General features: G+C 38.9%; 1 protein-coding gene across 25 annotated transcripts in view; it reads left to right on the top strand.

Moving 5' to 3' along the window:
* Positions 1-19702, top strand: part of CAMK2D (calcium/calmodulin dependent protein kinase II delta) — a 159393-nt gene that overhangs the window by 101283 nt on the left and 38408 nt on the right. For 18 of the 25 annotated variants that reach the window (XM_037393895.1, XM_037393936.1, XM_037393917.1 and 15 more), the window contains 7 exons: positions 1459-1531; positions 7405-7507; positions 13809-13892; positions 14878-14972; positions 16543-16665; positions 17692-17775; positions 18506-18548. In XM_037393895.1, the coding sequence (XP_037249792.1) occupies positions 1459-1531; positions 7405-7507; positions 13809-13892; positions 14878-14972; positions 16543-16665; positions 17692-17775; positions 18506-18548 (605 nt within the window). Of the gene's footprint in view, positions 1-1458; positions 1532-2550; positions 2624-7404; positions 7508-13808; positions 13893-14877; positions 14973-16542; positions 16666-17691; positions 17776-18505; positions 18549-19702 lie in introns of all 25 variants that reach the window. The other 7 variants (XM_037393926.1, XM_037393905.1, XM_037394025.1 and 4 more) reach the window with 1 other exon arrangement.

Below are 19702 nucleotides of genomic sequence, written 5' to 3'. Positions count from 1 at the left end.
GTGTCATTGTGTGTTTTTGAGATAGTTGTGATTTCAAAAGAAAAATTGCAATGATTTTTTTCTGTTCTAAAGTTATGACATATTGGAAGGGGCTCTGCATGTGTGTGTATATATATATATAGGATATATATATGCACTTTATATATTCAGTAAAAAGGTGACCAAATATGTGGAATATGTCGTTACCATGCATCTCTGTATTTTTATATATATATATATTCATGTGTGTGTGTGTATATATATATCTATATATATAGTGCGTGTGTGTGTGTGTATCCCTATAGAAATAGTTAATGGACTTGACAGATGCATATGTTGAGACTGTAACACTGCTCTGTTCCTGCAAGCCCTTACTCATGCAAGTAGTCTTTACTCATACAAGCAGTCAGTTTCAGTGAGTTGTGTACTACTTGCATAAGAAAGGGTTTTCAGGCTTGGGCTCCGGTTACTGATTTATGACCATTCCTTCTGAATTCCATGGTCAAAAACATTTTGGATGAGCTGTATCAAATCCTTGGCCCTTGACTGCTGTGTGTTACTTACAGTCACTAACTCCTGCCACAAGGATATCTTTAAAAACAAATTTATAAGCTCTTGTGGTGCCAAAAAACATCTAAAAAAGTTCCAGTGCTCTAAAACATGAATACTGTAGTTGTGCTTTTTGGCATTGTAGGCTGGCCAAAACTTGCAAACCTGGGCATGGAAAAATAGGTGCTAATTAAATCATTTAAAGCACCAAAATAAAACATTTGTTTACATTTTAATGTGGATTTCCATTTCATGAGTGACTCCTAAACTAGCACTTGATGATATTTTAAATGAAAATGCATGCCACCTTTTTGAATGACTTGGCTTTTATTCTACTAATAATTTTTAAGAAACCATTAGATTCAAAATGAGAAATGTTTTGCTTTTCCTTGGCTTTTGACTTTTTTTGTTTAATTTGTTTTCTGTATACCATTTAATTTCTGAGCATTTTCTTGTTTCAGTACTCATTGGAATGCTAACTTCACTGTAAAAAATTTAAAAAACCAAAATATATCACTAATTGTTTTATTGCCTTAACTTTATTTTTCCTGTAGCAGTTTTTGGAAACTGGAAAAAGCTTCCATGCTGCTGAATGAAAATACTATCTAATAATTCTGTTTCATAGGTGTCATACGTTCCATGTCAAATGTCTTTCTTGGTTTGTTTGGGTTTTTTTCTTTTCTTTTTTTCTTTTTGTTTTGTTTTGGTTTTGGGTTTTTCGGTTTTGTTTTTGGATGTGTTAGAGCTGGAAATATCTCTATATTCAACATTGTTTTGTTCCAGTTCAGTGTGCAATCAAGACTTGTCAGGAGGTGTAATACTGTTTTTGTTCTTTTTTTTTTTTTTTTGAGTTTTATTTTATTTTGTATTTAATGTGATTATGTGCCTTTAAAATGTTCTCCCTTCCATTCTGCCCTTGTATCTTTGCAGTCATTGTATACAGCAGATTCTAGAAAGTGTTAATCATTGTCATCTAAATGGCATAGTTCACAGAGACCTGAAGGTCAGTATCTGGTGCCCATCAATTGGATGTAAGAGTTTGGGGTTTTTTTTTCCGCTGGGTAGGGGCAGAGGGTGGGTTGTCTGCGATGTTCCCTTGCCTATCCTACTCACCCTCAAAACAACTAGACGAACAAATAATGCATGATGCCTCTTTCCAGTTTGCAAGTCTACAGGCCTAATATACATCATGGCAAAAGGGGGAATGGTTGCCAAAAAACCTGTCTCCTTCCAAGGCGCTGGATTTATCCCATGCTGTCGATCGAACGTGTCTGGTATTCTATTAAGGTTGTCCATGTATCGCTGTGTACGCACATGGAGGTGAACTTTGGCTGTGATGTATGTCAGCTTGCAGATTTAAACGCCACTTCTGTTCTGAGACCCTGGGTTGCAGTAGCAGAACAACCGGTCGCACACTGCTGCATTAGAGTATGACGAACCCTCAGGCAAGTGATGCTAATTGCGGGCTGAATTGGACCGCGAGAAGTTAATGATTTACCTAAAACACCTCGCTTGGCCTTGGAGCGGGGTTTTTCCTTACATTGATGGCCGCAACAATTTGTAATGCCTCTGAGAGAGCTGTCAGTAATGACAGGAGGGGAAAGTGCAGAGGGTGCCAAAGATTGAATACAACCTCATCGGCGAATTATTGGCAAAATCCATGTGCTTTCACGACAGTTTTCCTTTTACAAAATTCGCATTAAAAACCATAATAACTTAAATTGCAAGCAAAGAAGGCAGCCGAGCTGAGGCATGCCTGCGAGGCTGGCCCCTTGCCGTGCGGGGTCCCGCAGCGGCGCAGCCTGAGGCCGTCGTGCTCTGAGCGGCGCGGGGCGGTGGCGCGGGGCGGAGCGGGGATCCCGGCACGGCACGGTACGGCACGGCCCGGCCCCGGCCCCGGCCCCGCCGCCCCCGCCCCGCTGCTGCCGCCGGCCCCGCGCCGCCGCCCCGTGCCTGGCTGCGGGCGTGCGGGCGGGCGGTGCACGCTTGGAACTAACACGCGCCCCTGGTGTTTGCATGCAGTCATTGCATTCAGCAGATCCTGGAGGCTGTGCTACACTGCCATCAGATGGGCGTAGTCCATCGCGACCTCAAGGTGAGTGCTGCTGCCCCGCCGAGCCCTCCTAGCCGGAGCCGCTGCAGCCTCCGCCGCGCCGTGCCACAGCGGAGAGCAGCCAACCCTAGCGCAACAGAGCCTTGATCAGTGGACATGTAAACGGGTTTCTGTCCCCCTCCCTTTTTTCCCCCCCTCCTTCACCTGTGCACAAGAATGAACTGCTAGCATTCACTGGAGAAAATCTGCTAAAGGCTTGCCAACACCTAGCTGGCCAGATCTGGGCTGCGAAGACAGCCGCCAGTCAGCTGGCACCTGCTGTGGGTACCAGGGAGAACAGCAGTCGCTTTTCGAGCATTTGGTGTATTCATTGAATACACAATTCTTCTCTCTTGTCATACAGGGCTTCTGGGGCAGGGCGTGGGGGGAACTTTCCATCTCACATCAGCGTAACTTGGAGTGCTTCTGGGAAGCACGCTAGCATTTGCATGTCATGCATTTTAGTGACAAAAGGCCAGCTGCTGTTAGATTGCTGGCACAAAGACCTCTCTGTCCTCCAGATGATGACTGGGCTACAGCACATCTTTAGAAAGTGGGAATTTCTACAGTTTTCTCACCAAGATCACCTGAGGGAGTCAAGTTCCTTCCGGACAAACAGTAGCGTCGGGATAGAGGCTTCAGAAAGAAAGCTCTTGTGTTGAGAAGAGCATTATCTCTTTCTTAACCATCTATATGTCCACATGGCTGGAGATGTCAGCTGCAGAAATGCTCTCTGCATTTAAAGCACTGAAGGAAACGAGCAGAGATCATTTTTCTTTTACTGGGAAGCTCAGAGAGACAAGTCCGTCTCAAAGCTGGTAGTAAAGTATCCTTGTGGATAAAGGAGAGGACTTAATTTGGGTACTTGGACTTCAGGATCCTCAGGTGAAAGAAGACTTTATTTTGAAATCAAATGGAAGTGCACCATCTGAAATGTCAGATCCTTTACAGAGGCAGAGAAAAAACAGTATGTGGGCTAAGGCAGTGAAACACACTAATTCCTTCTGGCACAGCTTCTTTGTCTCTTACTTTCCTTTCTGAGTGAGTTATGGGGAGCAGGAATTTCCTCCCAGGATAGGAGCTTTTTAGTGGTTATCATTAGTAATAACATTGGAATCAAAATGGCGTCATCTTTTTTGCCATCCTTCACTCCCAAGGAAACAACTGTCATTGTCTGAATTTGTTGTCCTATCGTTGTCTCTATTGTTGTCCTATTGGAACATAAAGGGTTACGCTCTGAAAGCTCAGAGAGCATGATGGATTTCAGAGACAGATACACAAAACTCTCTACGGACTTTGTGCTTCTGGATTTTCCTGTGTTGCGGTTGAACAACAAGAGACTGACAAGTCTCTCCAATCCATAAAAATTCCATGGCAGCCAGATAACATGCAACAAGTTTAAATGAAAGGATGTCAGATTTGTCCAGCTGCTCCAGCGATTCCTGTCCTCACTGAACATGCAGTACTATGCTTCTAGCATGAAAAATAATTAAAAAAAAAAAAAAAAAAAAAGGATTCTGGCTGTGCAAGCTGAAAGAATAAGGAATGCTCTCTAGTGCTTTTCATACATTCACACAAACTAACCTTTTCTTTGGAAATGCATTAAATCCAGATGTTCCCTGCTCCAAACCATGTGTGGATTTCTTACTCTGGTAAATCCAGGATGAATTGGAAAAACGGTGTGAGAAAAACTGTTTCTGCCAAGCTGTAGTACCCAGTTTCATTTCTGAAAGTGAAAACTTCAGGAGGCAGAAAACGATCCTTCTGCACTTACTACTTTGTGACAAATGAAAAAAAAAAACAAAGAGTGAAATGAAAGACAGTGATGAAATCCTGGCAGAACTCCCCATACTGAAAAGAAGATGCCGAGGCCCAGGACCATGTCTACAAGACATGTAGAAGATGGTTGTGTCCTAGCAAGGATCCTTAAACTGCAAAACTTGATGGATTTTTTTCCCGATGACTCAGACCACAATTTGATGACGTGGTTGGGGGTGGGCAGGGGAGCAAGAAGAGGAGATTTTGGGCAATCTTACTTTATTTAACTTCTCTTTTAGCGTAATTTAGTAGCAAATAGAGAAGCTTTTGCAGCCTCTTATGACCTGCAGAAGTGCTTGTTGCTGCTCCATTTGTAATCCTTAGTGTAAGTCAGAATGGTGGTGGATCCTAGGGAAAAAAAAAAAATCTTTTTTTTTCCAGAAAGAAATTAACCTGTTAGTGGCAGTTTGTCTTTAACAGATGGTAGAAGTGCACTTCCGTATAGTTATTCTAGATCTTGGAAGTCAGCAGCATTGCTGCTTTTGTGAAACTCTTACGATTATGACCTTTTTGCATTCCCCCACACCCCCAAAGTGAATGCTCTAGTTATATTCAAGGAAGAGTACACAGAGGCTTAAGTACTTGATCTCGAAGAACCAAAGACCTTTGGAAAAATAAGGCATAAATCACATTATTTTAAGTAATTTTAGTAGTTAATACTGCCATTCTACATGCTTGACTGCAGCCAGTCTGCTGGTAACACAAGGTGACACTATTGAATCCAAAGTACGAGTCCTGAGGGGCCCACACTAGGCTGTTAATGTTTTCCAAGTAATTGCAGTCATTCTACATTAATGCATGATAATTATCCAGTATGCCGCTCGTCATCCTGAAATGACAGCTGCATGTTGTTTGAGTGCATAGTCCCACACAGCATTGCCCAAAAGGCTGTTGGCTTTGGCATATGAGTAAATCAGGAAATCTGCTTCAGCTTCTGTTGAAACATACTCACCTATGACAATGGTATTTCTGCAGAGCACTTTGATTGGCATGGTAAGGACATGTACTGTAATGAAAAAAAAATATCCCAAGGCGGGCGAACAAACCAGAAAAAACCCAGCAGCACAAAACTTTTGAATGGAAATTTTGAATGGCATCACATGTTTCAAAATGGTGTGCTTGGTAGGTTAGTGCTTGTGTTTCAACCAAGAGGGTGAAGCATTTCACTGCTTTTGGCTTGCTGAAGGTCACAACTGAGTAGGATCATCCATTGCTTTAAGAGGTTTATAGAAGTGCATTTCGGGCAGTAATTACTGTAAACTTCTCTCGCTCTGATGGGAAACCTTCAAGAACTGAGTGCCTGTACGTTGCAATCAGCGTAGTTAACTGACAGGCAGTGTGACATTGCTTAAATTGGTGTTGATGAAGTAAAGAAGAGTCCTCAAGCTATTCAGTCGGTGTTTGACATAATGTAGTCAAAGTGGTTTCTGATCATTTAAGTGAATATAAAGATTGTATTTTGTTCTAAGAGACCTTAATCTCAATTTTAAGAACATGTGGAATTAGAAGATTCATCAAGTAACTATTGATGAAAGGTTTTTAAACCTGTCTTTTCTATGACGTAGCAACAAGGGGTAAGTGACAGAATGGTGTTTGTAAATTGCTGAAAAAATGTTCCTTTACAGTTTGGTGAGAGGGGAAAAAAACCCCCACCGTTAAACTACAGTTTGTCAGGGCCAGTTGTGTTGTTAATTAATAGAAGTATCACAGCGGTTTAGGTCTTAATTAGGCTCAAGCATATTTTGCTGCATACTTGACAGATGTATTAAAGATAGCCTTTACTGAAAGAAGCTTATGATCTTTAATTGTATCCAAGCTCTGTACCTGCATGGGATTAACTGTAATCACATAAATAGTCCCTTGGAAAACTATGATTGCTTCTGGGTTTAAAACAAAATACTCACTTAAGAGTTTGCAGGATTGGGTCCCCAGTCCCAGACTGGATATAGTGAATTGTCTTGTGATAGATCACTACAAAAATTGTTTTTGGAAGAGTCACAGCAATACCCTTGAAAGTGAGGGTTTGTTATATTGTAAATGTAGAATGAAACCTTCTTTTCAAAGTAATGGAGATAGAAAACAAAGGAATGGCAAGAAAATGCTATAGAGGTCACAGTTCTCTGAAATAACCTGTTGAATTCTACAGTATTGTGTAAGGTTTTTTTTAAAAAAAAAGTTAAGGTTCATAGAATAAAGTTGTCTTTGGACAATTTGCATTTGATGTATTTGCTAAATTAAGTTAAAAGAATATGTTATCAACAGTAAAATGAACACCATTGTTTTGTTCAAATCCTTTTAATTGTGTGAGTGTACTGTAGCATTTGATTTCGGATGTGACCAACGTGCCCTAAAAAATAACAGAAGTGGGAACTTTTTCAAACTTCCATTCTTACTTGTAATAGGTTCTCTACAAGCAAAAAAGTGGGCATGCTGTTTTTGCTGAAAGATTTGCAATGTAAATACGCCTGCCCTCTAAATACAAATACAGTAATATGTCTGCTGTTGTTAGGCTGTCATGCAAAACATGTTTATGTTTGACAGTTATAGATGCCTGATCCTGCAAACTGCATAGGTTAGCCTAGTAATTAAAGAATACATCTCTTTTGGGGTTTTTCTGCAGCATTTTTCTAGTAGTGAGCTCTTAGGAGTCTCTGAATTGTCCTATCACACAAACAGGTGTCGCAGCTCCATATGACCATTCTCCTCTGGTAGATCTGCACGCTGTCCTTAGTCATGCTGTCATGGGATTGTGACGGCTGTTTACAGGCCTGGTGCTTCTTTCCAAGTAGGAATGGAAAGTGCATTTTTTGGTATTTCATGGAGAAAACGCAGGGGGTTTTTCTCTTTTTCACTCCTTTAAGTATTTGTTCTTTTCCAGACCACCATAATTAAAAAAAAAGTGAAATCCCATATAAAATATATTTACTTATCTTTTCATCTCAATTTTTTTCTCTCTCTGAATAAAGCCTGAGAACTTACTTCTAGCTAGCAAATCCAAGGGAGCAGCAGTAAAACTAGCGGACTTTGGGTTGGCTATAGAAGTCCAAGGAGAGCAACAGGCTTGGTTTGGTAAGTAATTTTTTTTATCCCCTCACCATTTATTCAGCATAGCCATTAGGCCTCCCAAAGCACCCGAACTCCTACCCTAGTGTAAAACATGCAGCTGTGTGATTACTTGATATGTAGCATTAAAGGATACCTTGTTCGTGGTTTGATCCCTACAGCTGACTACACTTTAGACCAGGGGTCCTCAAACTTTTTAAACAGGGGGCCGGTGTGCAGATGAAGTGGCAGGCAGTCATCTGCGGCTGCTTGGGTCGCCCCCCAACCCGCGGCAGGGGGTAGGTGGTGGAGCGGGGGGGTTCTGTAAATATCGGGGGCCGGACTGAGGACCCTGGTGCGCCGTATCCGGCCCGCGAGCTGTAGTTTGAGGACCCCTGCTTTAGACCTTCTTCTCCAGTAAAAATGTTATCTGTAATTCTAACCAAATTAAACAGAGCTTGGCAGCAGACCTTATTTATTTAAAAAAAGAAAAAAAGAAAAAAAAAGACAAACAAATATCCCCCAACACTTCAAAAGTGACCTGTGGCTATACTTCCAAATCTCAGAGCTCTCTTTGACAAGAAGTAGATCTGCCTCATAGCCTCCTCTTCACTAGCAGAGGGGAAATCACCTTACCAAATGACATAAAATGATCTAGGAAAAAGTCTCTTACGTTGGCACAGCTGTGTTCATCCTGGGGATTTTGCCAGCGCAGCGGGATTGGTATGGGGTAGGATGGAGGGAGAGCATTTTAAAATTCATGCTTCTAGTAAATACAGCTTTACAAATGTCCCTGTTGCATGCAGTTTTAAGTTCCATTGACATTTCTTGACCCTGAAACTTAGGTTTCCTGGTTCTTGGCTTGTCCTAGCTGTTGTCAGCCTGTTAGTTTGACTTAGGTGCACATGAGTCTCTTCTCCTCCACTTTTCCTTGTGTATCTAGAAGAAGGAAATATGGGTGTAGAGCCTGGGAGGGAGATGGGGAGTTTCCACTTAGGTGCTCAGATGACTGAGGAGTTAGGCTATAGGTTAACACTGCTGAGTGGACCTGTCCAGTTGTCAAAACATGTCCTCTGTCAACTGGACATAGGTGAAAATTTTATTCTGAAGCACTTCGGAATGTGATGTGGAGAAAAAAAAAAAAAAAAAGTTTTTTGAGTACCTGAGGCTGTAGAGAGTCATCCACAACCAGATCTTGCTGTGACAGTACAAGTTACCTGTCCCAGCTCTTTATATTGCTGCCCTAGAGGTGACTTCCCCTTCACACCTGCAAGTAAAACTGTTCATAAAACTGTTCTTTGACCCACTGAGGTGAAAATAAGCTGGCTTATTAAAAATGTACAACACATGTATAAGCATCTCACATTAATAGATTATGGAGAGCATAAACCCAAGAAGGTAAAGGGTGGTTAAAAGCATCTGGACCCTTACACAGTTGTCTGGAAAGGGTTGTCTATCCATAGCTTACGAACATCTTCTGAAGTTGGAACTGGAGTTTCTCGGCCATTTCAGTGATTTTGAAAACATTATCTTCATCTGTAAGGGATCTGTATGCTTGCTTGATGGTGAAGGTGACAAAGATGTATGGGAACATGGAAGCAAACTCGTGTGTGTGCATCTGAGAGCTCATTCTGTGCTCCAGACCTGCTCATGAAATGTTGGAAAGGGACGGTGTCTGCCCTCTTGAAGGTGGCAATTGATGGGGTAAACCAGGTCTCCAGAATCAATACCTGGAATGTATTTTACGTGTCCTCTACAGTGCTCTGCTTCAGGTTATGAGAAGAGGATAGGAGTAGTGACTTAAACATTACGTGTTTCTTTGTAGTTCCAGTAAACTATTCCTTCTTTTTTTTCTTTTTTGCTAATTAAAAAAACCAAACTGCTAAGTGCAGATTATTTGTTACAGTTAACAGATGCCCAAAGGAAGATGGTGGAAAAAGATTTAATACTGATTGTTTTAAATAATAAGGCATGTACAAATGTGATGCGTCTATCTCATGTACTACCCTCTTCGAACAGATGTGACGCACAGGACAAAATATGTTTTGTAAATCCCAGGACGAAAAAAATACAGAATAAAATATTTATAGCAACTACCTATTCTCACTTAAAACAGCTAGAAAGTGCAGTTTAAAATTAAACAAAGTGATTGTGAGTTTGCTGTCGACGCCTAGAACAAAAGCACAAAGGTTTTTGTGCAGGCAGTGGCCTGAGAGATTGAGTGTTTGAAATCAAGGATAAAACTACATGTGGATGCACAGGCAGTACCATTGGACATATGTTGGTAGCTTTATAAGCTAGCCTGTTGTTTCAAATCCCAGCCTTTGTATAAATGGATTTCAGTAATCCACAAAAGACAGAAGAGATTGCTCCTGTACATTAACAAATAGGCCAGTACAAGAAGAGTGGAACAGAAATAAGACAAAACGCAAGTGATTTCTTACAATGACAAAACATCAGGTAAACAAGAAGCATCTCAAGAAAAAGCAGAATGAACTTTAGGGGATATTTTCTGTAGATAATACATCTGTATGGATGCAGGTGATGCCCAGGAGGTTGCAATTTCCTGTAAAATCTTGCACGTTATTTTTTGGTCATTTGGTTCTTGTGAAGTACTTGGTTTAGATGTGTGGCATCATGAGGACTGCCATGCAGAACTTGGTAGAAAGGAGATTGAGCAGAACATCTCCAAAATACATGTGTAAGAAGAACAAGCTGGCAGCAAGGTAATAGAAAGAAATTAGTCTAATGTGGCTCTGTTTTTAAATTTGTGGTGTTTGGTAAGACTAGTACGTTTTCTACCTCTTCTGGAACTTCCTCTGCAAAACCTTTCTGTAATGGTCTTAGTGCCTGCCTTCATCTTTATGACTGCTTTAACAACGCAAAACATGAACTTCAATGTTCTCAACGTTTTGAACTTTTTCTTGCTTCCTTCCAAAAGATTATCTGCGTTCCACTGGATTCTGCAGCACTTAGTGACTCATGGCATGGTCTGATTCTAAGTATAGCTCTGCATCAGTGTGTTGGGGTTTTTTTCTCTTTTTTTTTTCGTTGTTTTTTTTTTTTTTTTTTTTTTTGAGTGTAGCCCTCTGGTGTGATGATTGCTTTTCTGCTTAAACCACGATATGCCTCAGCAGGAAACTGGCTAGAGCTCCGTGTGTTTTGGTATAACAGAATACTTTCCTGGTTTGCATGTTTGTAAAACAAACCTGTTCGTTGCCTGTTTATAGAAAAGTGTTTCAGGGTTTAGTTGAAACACTCCACCCTGTTAGCAGGTGTTTAATGTACTGGGAGAGTGTTGGGCGGGCTCAGCTGACTCACAGAGGCAGGTGACGAGTTGCCCCTCACTGAAGTCAGTGGAAGGACTGCAGTTAACTCATTGGTAGCTAGATTTAGTCCTAGTTGCATCTCGTATTAAATTAAGTCCAGTCCTACAACTGGGACTAATACACACCACTTAAGTCATTTGAGTAGCTTCACTAAATTAGTTTGCGAGCTGCATTAAATGTAGGTTGTCTACATTTAAGTCTTTTGGATCCAGCTGTGCAGGAAGAGAAGGCTGCCTGCCCTCAGCTGCTTGCTCTTGCTGCTTGCTGCCACCTTCTCCATATCATCTCACCAGACTGCTCCTTTGAATTTTTATTCTGGAGTCAAAGGGAGGTGCGTTAGCAAAGATGTACAGCTTCATGCAGTTTAAGCTAACATGGTTTGTCCTGCCGTTTTATTTTGGGATCTTTGCGTGACTGGTGTTGAGAAGGCTGTAAGTCTGGCAGGGGAATGATGAAAGCACAGGGCACATCTTAGAGCAGTAATCTCTTCTGCTGTGTGTTTAAGATGCATCTGTCTGCATTAAATTAATTTTATGTTGTAGGATTATAGTTAACCTTCAGTCCAGGTTTGACTTGTGTCACTATTTATGAAGTTAAGTATATATGTAATCTTTGCATAAGAGGGTTTTGAGACTGTAAGCTGTTTAGGCTGAGTAACATGCCATCTCATGTACACAGGCACCACTGAACTGAGCAAGGCAGAGCATTTGTCTTGGGCCCCTGAATGCTTATTTAAATAGGAGTGCAAGGTGGCACAGTTTTTTCTAGACACTGTACAGTCAGTCACAGTTTCCAGCTTTGCAAGTTGCTTTAGCCAAATTATTACTATTGGCAATAGTTCTCTGAAAAGTATACACACATATTGGGTTCCCTCTGACCAGTTATAGAATTACCTGATAAATAAATTGCCAATTTCAGTGTGGTTTTTTTCTTTTTCACCGAAATAATAACTCTTCTGTGTTTGCTGCTTTAAACAACTTCAGCATATATATTATAACCATACCAATTATTTCTGTTCAGACCCATTCTGTATCTTCATCAAGAGATAAAGTTAGCTAAGTTCTGTATTTATTTTTCTTTAAAGCTTATTTTCAAGTGATGCATGGTAATGTTTATAGATCTATGGGAAGTTTGAAAGTGGAGGCAACTTTACTTCCCCTTTACAATAAACAAAAATGTTAATGAGGAGCACTACAGCCAAGAAGGCATATGAAACATCACTTTATTTAAAGCTACGTAGAACATCCATTTTTCATCTTCTCAAAGGAGCTTACGATGTGTTTCCTGTATGATAGTACTCTTTAACAGTTCATAGCTCTCATATCAGGAGACTGCAAAAAACAAGCTTATTTTTCATGAAAGTATTTTAGCTATGTTCTCAGTAAAATATAGAGAATGTGTTCGTTCATTTCCTCCTCCCACTCCAAAATGATTGCCAGCTGCAGGGCAAAGGTTTCCTTTTTCTGTAGCTATACACTTTATACATTATCACCGTCTCTCATAAGTTCTGTGGAACCCAGTGTGGTATGTCAGAAATGACATGTGGTCCTTCACAAAAGCCACAAAATTTTCGCCTTTTAAGAATTCCCAAGATTTATTTTAGGCAAAGATGCTTGAAAGAACAGACTTACTAAATGAAATAGTACAGCACGTCATGAAGTTTTTATCCTTTACAGTGTCCTAAGAAGAGTCTACATTTATACCTACATTCTGCATTTCTCCTAAGAGAAAGTAGCACTGCTGGTAGTGAATAAAGAAGGAGAAACATACAAATTTTAAAGGCTAGATTACTTCAGAGATTGTTTTTTGTCAACTTTTTAAAGAAGGTTTCCAGAAGTGGAATAAATTCACGGAAATGAGTTTTGCAGTGGAAAGTTCGTAGCTGTGTGAAATACAAATGGCAAAGGTGGTGAGAAGGCTGAGCCCTAAGTTGGTGGTCTTCATACTAAGTAACAGCCAGTTGTGCTCCTGTGAAAGCTAATCCTGAACATCTCAGACCATTTACTTTGCCACCATCTGGCACTGGCTGAATTGAGTTTCCACTTAGGTGTGAAGAAATTTGAACAGTGTTTATACTTTCCTGTATTCAAAATGAGAGCCCTCTCCATACATAAGCTTTTCTTAAATCTTAGCCCTACATGTTGTTTACTCAGAAATCTGCCCTCTCATAAGACTGAATAGGGCTCTTTAAATGTAGCTTCTTATAGCTACAATGCTGTAGCTTTGCTGCCCCTCTGTTTTGTTAATTAATTTCCCATAAATGTCAGTGGAAGTACTCTGTGTGTGGTAATAGTCTTCACAGCTGACAGCTGATGGACTCCCAGAAATCTCATTCAAGTCATGTTTCCAGTCTTAATCTTTATAGTTTGGAGGTATTTTAAAAGAGCCTAAATTAGGCTAATGATTGAAAAAAAAAACCAAACCAACTCAAAAAACCAAAAAACCCCACAGTAACAGGCTTTGGCATGCATGGTGTGAATTTTCTGTCTTTCATTATCTCTGAGGGGATCACTCAGATAATGTTTCCCACACCTCCCGCTACCCTGTTAACTTTTTTGACCTTGACCCTGAGCCAGATGTATTTGCACCCCACTACTGGATGTCTTGCTACAGTTTATAGCAATGCAGAACTCGGGAAAGACGTTTCATCAGCTATCTCCTAATCTTTCTGGAAACCTTCCTCTGTTGCGCTGGCACCAGATCCTTGATAACACTGTTGAATCTGGAGTGCTAGTGTAGATGGGGAACCAGCTGTTTTTTTGCTGGCCTCTTGATTCTACCAGATGTGGTGGCAGAAAGGGATGTGCTAAGTCTATGTAAGTGTTCTCGTTATTGTTCATTCTGGGTGATTCACTGTAAAAAGAAAGCAGTTCTTTGTTGGTCAATGCAGTCAGTGGTCAATGGCTTGGGAAATAATGTCTTGTGGGCTGAGAAGAGAATCACTTAATTTTTGCAGAGCATGTACAACTTTTGAGAATAGTTGCCTTGCCTTTTGACAGGCTTTGCTGGTACTCCCGGATACCTTTCTCCAGAGGTGTTACGAAAAGACCCTTATGGGAAACCTGTGGATATGTGGGCGTGTGGTAAGAAATTACTCTGAAAGATGATGTTCGGTCCACCGTAAAGTATTTTAAGGGAGAGAGATGATGTCTAGGACACCTTATTTTTTGCATCAGACAATACATGTATAGGAAAATTCAGTCTTAATTTTTAGAAGAGGTAATTTTTTGGTTTTCTACCAGCTTTCTTTTTTTTTTTTTAATTATTTGTGAAGACGTGTTACCATGGCATTCTTGGCTGTGTCTACACAACACACTTTTCACCAAGTATAAAAAAAATAGCTGCAGGCACATGATGCCTAACTAGTTAGAAAACATAACAATTCATACTGTGAGCTAGGCCCTAGTTTTGGTTCACAAGCAGCCTAAAATCCAATCTGTTGATATACTATAACTGCAGTTTTAAACAGTGAAACTAAATGTTTTGTGAACTTCAGTACAGAGCGATTAATTTATCATCCAGTTCTTGAAGCAGTGTGGTCTAGTGTACTGCCAAGTGGGGGCTAGCTAGCTGAGAACAATTGGTGGTTTCCTAATTTCACTTCTACGAACACTTACTTGATGTATTTATGAAGGCATTTTCCTTTAGTCACAGTGAATCCTCTCTGCAAGACTAGCAGATGGACTTTTTAATATCCTATTGAGCATGTATTTATAGAGATAAATTGAGTTGCCTGAATTTTCATTGCATGAGATTAGTTAAAACACAATTTTACAGGTACCAGTACAAACCATGATAAAACCAGAGGTAAAGAATGCATTTTCCTAGAACGTTCATGAACATTGGAAAATATTTCTCCAGCCAGCAGTGTGGTCATTACTGCCATCACTGTATAAGAGATTATCTTGTAAACCCTACATTTACTGTTTTCTCCAGTATGAAGGGAATATTTTTCAGTAGCTAGGATAATACTAATGAGCCATTTGTTCTACATGCTTGTCAGATGCGAAACACATTTCTGGGGTTTGTTTCGTGAAATCATATAATACTACTGTGGATTTTCTTTAGGTGTCATTCTGTATATCCTCCTGGTGGGATATCCTCCTTTCTGGGATGAAGACCAGCACAGGCTTTACCAGCAGATCAAGGCTGGTGCTTATGATGTATGTACTGTACTCTGTCTATTCAATTATTTTTAATGTACCTCTAAACAGGCTTTCTAGAGTGAAAAGTAAAATCAGAATTATTTCCTAAATACTTTTTTTATTGCTTATTTTTATGAACCACTCAATATAGTAAATATTGTTTTAGTAACATGAACCTTATTGGAACGGGAACATCCTATGCTAATTTAAGTCTGATTCCTGTATGGCTCCAAGTTTTCGTTGTCTGGTCCTTGTATAAATCATGCAAGCTTATGTAATCCTGACAAGCTTGTTCAGACCTCTCTAAGCTCCCAGGGACCTGTGTTTTTCCTTGTAGTTTATCACTTCAACCAGTCAGTTATTCTAAATTGTTTTTAAGAAGTCTTAAGCTTCCTAAACATACATCTTGATGCTGTTGTATTGACCACCTTTGGAAATAGAAGCTGCTATAGAGCATTTCAAAAGGAATAGTTTCATTAATTACGTGTATTCCAACAAAAAACATTACAGCTGTTGGTAAGTAAGAGCTGATGATTTGGTGACATCGTGAAGTTTGAAACATCATCTATTTATATTACATTAAACAGACAGAAGGCTGTTCGTCCTCAGCTTTAAGTAATTTGTCAATGATGAAGTGAAAAAGACACAACCTTGTAATTTTAAGCTCTTACTTGCTTCCAGTCCTGGGTGGTGGTGGCTGGAAAAAGGGAGCTGTTATGCTATGGCCTTTTACTGAAAGTAAACTTATGGTCTGTCAAGTCTTCTTCCTAGTGAACAAGTAATCATACAGTAAGAAATGGGGTGACAGTGGGGAATTACGATTTCAGCCCAGAGGGCAAGAACTGAGGTGCAGAGACTGAACTATGCACCTTGCATTGGACAGACATAATACATACTGGTGATGTACTGTGCCAAGGTAATATCAAATCCCTGTTGTCTAAGAATAAACATTTTTAATATTGGAAAACACAAAATCCTCCAGGTTAAGGTATGTTCACAAAAGCAGTTTAGGACATGGAATTTTTTAGTTTCATTTGCTTTTGAGCAGGTGCTTTGGGTTGCACTTATAAATACTTTACTGAGCATGGAGGTGTTAAATTCGTAACTGGTTAGATTTGTATACCATAACTATACAGTTAGCATTAAGGTTTACATTGAAAGAAAGCAAACAAGGAGTTTGAATAATAATGCTTAGAATTTTTGTCTTTATTAAAAAAGAAACTGGGACCATATTAAGTGCTGTATGACCACATGCCTCTCAGACAACTAGAATTTGTTATTTTGTCTGCCGTTGTTATTTTATACTATGAATTTTAGCTATGAATTTCAATTGGCATTATTGCAAATAGAGAAATACTGTCCATTCGAGCCAAATAAACAACAGGTCAAAACAGTATAGAAGAAAAACATTATTTATAAAACTGGCTATTTCAAACTTTTTTAATTGTGGTGAACTGCATTTTTCCCCTTAAAGCTGGTTGGATGTACTAGCCATCAATGTTACAGAAGTAGTACCACTAAGTATCCTTAAGTAAAATTGTGTAAAGATTATACAAGTTAATATACACAAAGGTATTTTTTTCTTAAGTTTCCCTCACCAGAGTGGGATACAGTGACTCCTGAAGCAAAAGACCTTATCAATAAAATGCTTACCATCAACCCAGCAAAACGTATCACAGCATCAGAAGCACTAAAGCATCCATGGATCTGTGTAAGTAATTTCTACAGATTTAACAGGATAGTTCAGCAGACAAATCAGCTTACAGTTTACTTCAGCACATAGTGAAGGTGTTCAGAGGATAATTTTTATCCTTAGTCATGCAGCTGTGTAACTAGGGGAGTGTAAAACTGTAATTATACAGATACAGTCAATAGTGTCACATATTGAGGTCTCAGCCTGGGATAAGATTTTTTTAAAGAAATGAACTCCCGTGCCTTGATTTTGTCATGCAGAAGTTCACTGCCAAAATTAGACCATTATTTTCGATTCTCAGAGAAAAAAAAAAAAGTACAAGGAAGTAACTTTTGAGCTAAGTAATGCTTTGCATCTTCATTTCCCTGTAACCATTATGATAAGCATGAAATGTAAAGGCGGGAAATTAAGGGACTTTTTAATAAAAAGTCAATTTGCAGTTAGCAGAGGCTACCTGGCTGTTACTGGATCCAGGACTACTTTCCAATTCTCAGTGCTTTCTATACTTTGACTTTGCAGGTAGTCTGGGCTGATACTTTGAAAGTCACAAGACATACAGCTGGTTCCCAGCTCTTTATTCATTCCAGTAGGCTGCATTATCTTGCCTTTAAAATTGTGATGCAGATGAAGTTGAGTTACAGGGAAAATGCAGATACTGCTGAATTTCCTCTGAAAATATTTCCTGCTGCTGTACCTCACCTAGTATCGCTAATGCTAAAGAAAAGTTTCCTTAAAACACATTTCCCAAAATCATAATTCAGAATGTTACTTTGATTACATTTATACAGCATAATCCACATTCTAAGATCTTGTGGGTTTCTTAGTCCCTGTTTCTTTCAAGAGGACTTCACACATGGAAAAGGCTGAGTAAAATGAGACCTTGGTTTTGTTGATTTGGAAATTTCCCAAATGTGTAGAAACCTGCACACAGCGATAGTCAGACGGTGTTGGACTATGTGGGTTGTAATATGTATATTGTAGAGTAAATAGAATGCTAGACGTCTGGCTGGGTGTGTTAAAATTATTATTTCCTTCTTCTTTTAGCAACGTTCTACTGTTGCTTCTATGATGCATAGACAAGAGACTGTAGACTGCTTGAAGAAATTCAATGCAAGAAGAAAACTAAAGGTAAGAACAAAAACTTCTGCAAAGATGAGTAGCTAATTTTGGAAAGATAAAAGAATATTGCCTTGTGGTCCATGTGTAGAAACAAATGGTCCCTAAGCAATTTTTTTTCTGGAATATTATACTTAAATTAACTATTTGATAGATGATTGGCTTTTGGCATGAGGATCTTAAAGTTTTCATGACAGTGGATAAAACATAGCATAATTTTTGTGGATTCAAAATAGTAACAATGATCTTCACTTATACACATTAAAAATATTTTGTTGAAGGAAAATGCTTAAGTTTATTATTTTACATCATCCTTTGTTTTCTCCTGACCAGACAGAAAAACTTTGCAGATGTGAGCTTTTCAAATTAGCACATCAGAAATAAACTCTTCTTCCCACCTAAAAAAATACCTAAGCACATTAGCAAAGTCTGTTTCATATTCAGATATGTATTTTGCTGATAATTACTGTGCCTGTGAGTGCTCATGGTTTGTGCATTACATACCCACGACTGGTAAATGTTTGAGATTATCAGGATTGCTGATAAGTGTGCAATGAAGAATAAATTACAATTCATGCACCCATGACATCACCTAGGATAGGTAATGCACAGTCCATTCTTTCAGGGTTAATTTAGTAATTGATGTAATTTACAAGTGTGTTTTCCTTTTTGTTGTGTCGTGTTCACATTCAGAATTTTACACAAGTGTGATGCTAATTTGAGAAAATGTATATGTACACAGGGGGCCATTTTGACAACTATGCTGGCTACCAGAAATTTCTCAGGTATGTTCATTGAACTCCAAAATAATACGGTCTTTATGTTCTGATGTCTGTGATGACTGAGATTAATTAGGATTCATTAGTACAGAAAGATCTTTGTTATTCAGGAGCATCTAAATGTGATGTATCTTTAATTGTTTCCTTTGCAAACAAGAGAATTTAAACTACTTGGGCCAAAAAGAATCTCTTGTAGATGCCAGTCTAATTTTTACTTTTTTTTTTTTTTTAGTGCTGTCTGTCAAAAGACAGTGTTTTCCTGTCTGTTTTGGTGGAGGAAAATTGAAAACAAAGCATATAGCTCCACATGCATAAGTATCACCAAACAACATTTAAAAACTTACTTATTTTTAGATACCTAAAATATCATTCCAGGATTCTGCTGCATCCTGTGTTTAAAAAAAAATAATAAATGTTTATTCTTTATTACTTTGCTAAGCAGTAAGAAACACAGAATGAGTCCTTTTCATTCTCTTCTAATCCCTAGCTTGATATACAAGAGATGTTTCCTCTTTATGAAATAAAATTTTGCAGTGATATTCCTGGAGATTCAGACCTTTACACTAAACAAGTTTTAATAGCAAAAGCTAAAATAAGCTTGCTGTAGAGTTAGAATTGTCCTCAATAGTAGTATTGCCAAAATTTTGATGCTATGCGGAATTTGTTATTTTGCCATTTGAGATTTCGAGTGAATAGTGAAAAAGAATGTCAAATTTAAAAATCAGTAATTTTACATACCCTCCTACTCTGTGACGTAACTGTTGGAGTGTAGGATAAATTAACTTATGGACAAACACATAATAGTGCTTTGGGTATGTTTTTAATAATAATAACCACTGAATCATCCAAAATAAACATAGTACTTGAAGTATAATTTCATTCTTAGTTAATTTCCTATATTTAATACACACTTATAACACAGAAGGCTACATTTATGTAAATTACACTGGATCAGTGCTTAATGAATTGCCAGTATCTGCCAATTCATTTTAAAGGTGGGAATGCTGTAGGCTGCAAATTTTGTGAAAATGAGTGATTATTAAATATCAAATATATCATTTATCATCACCTTTCATAACCGTCACTCTCTATGTATATGTAAGAGTCAATTTCAACTTTCATGAACCAAAAAAAGCTGAAGTAATATTAAAAGAGTATTT

Source organism: Falco rusticolus, chromosome 1 (genome assembly GCF_015220075.1).
Source record: "Falco rusticolus isolate bFalRus1 chromosome 1, bFalRus1.pri, whole genome shotgun sequence".
NCBI lineage: Eukaryota > Metazoa > Chordata > Aves > Falconiformes > Falconidae > Falco > Falco rusticolus.
This window is presented reverse-complemented; position numbering and strand designations above follow the sequence as displayed.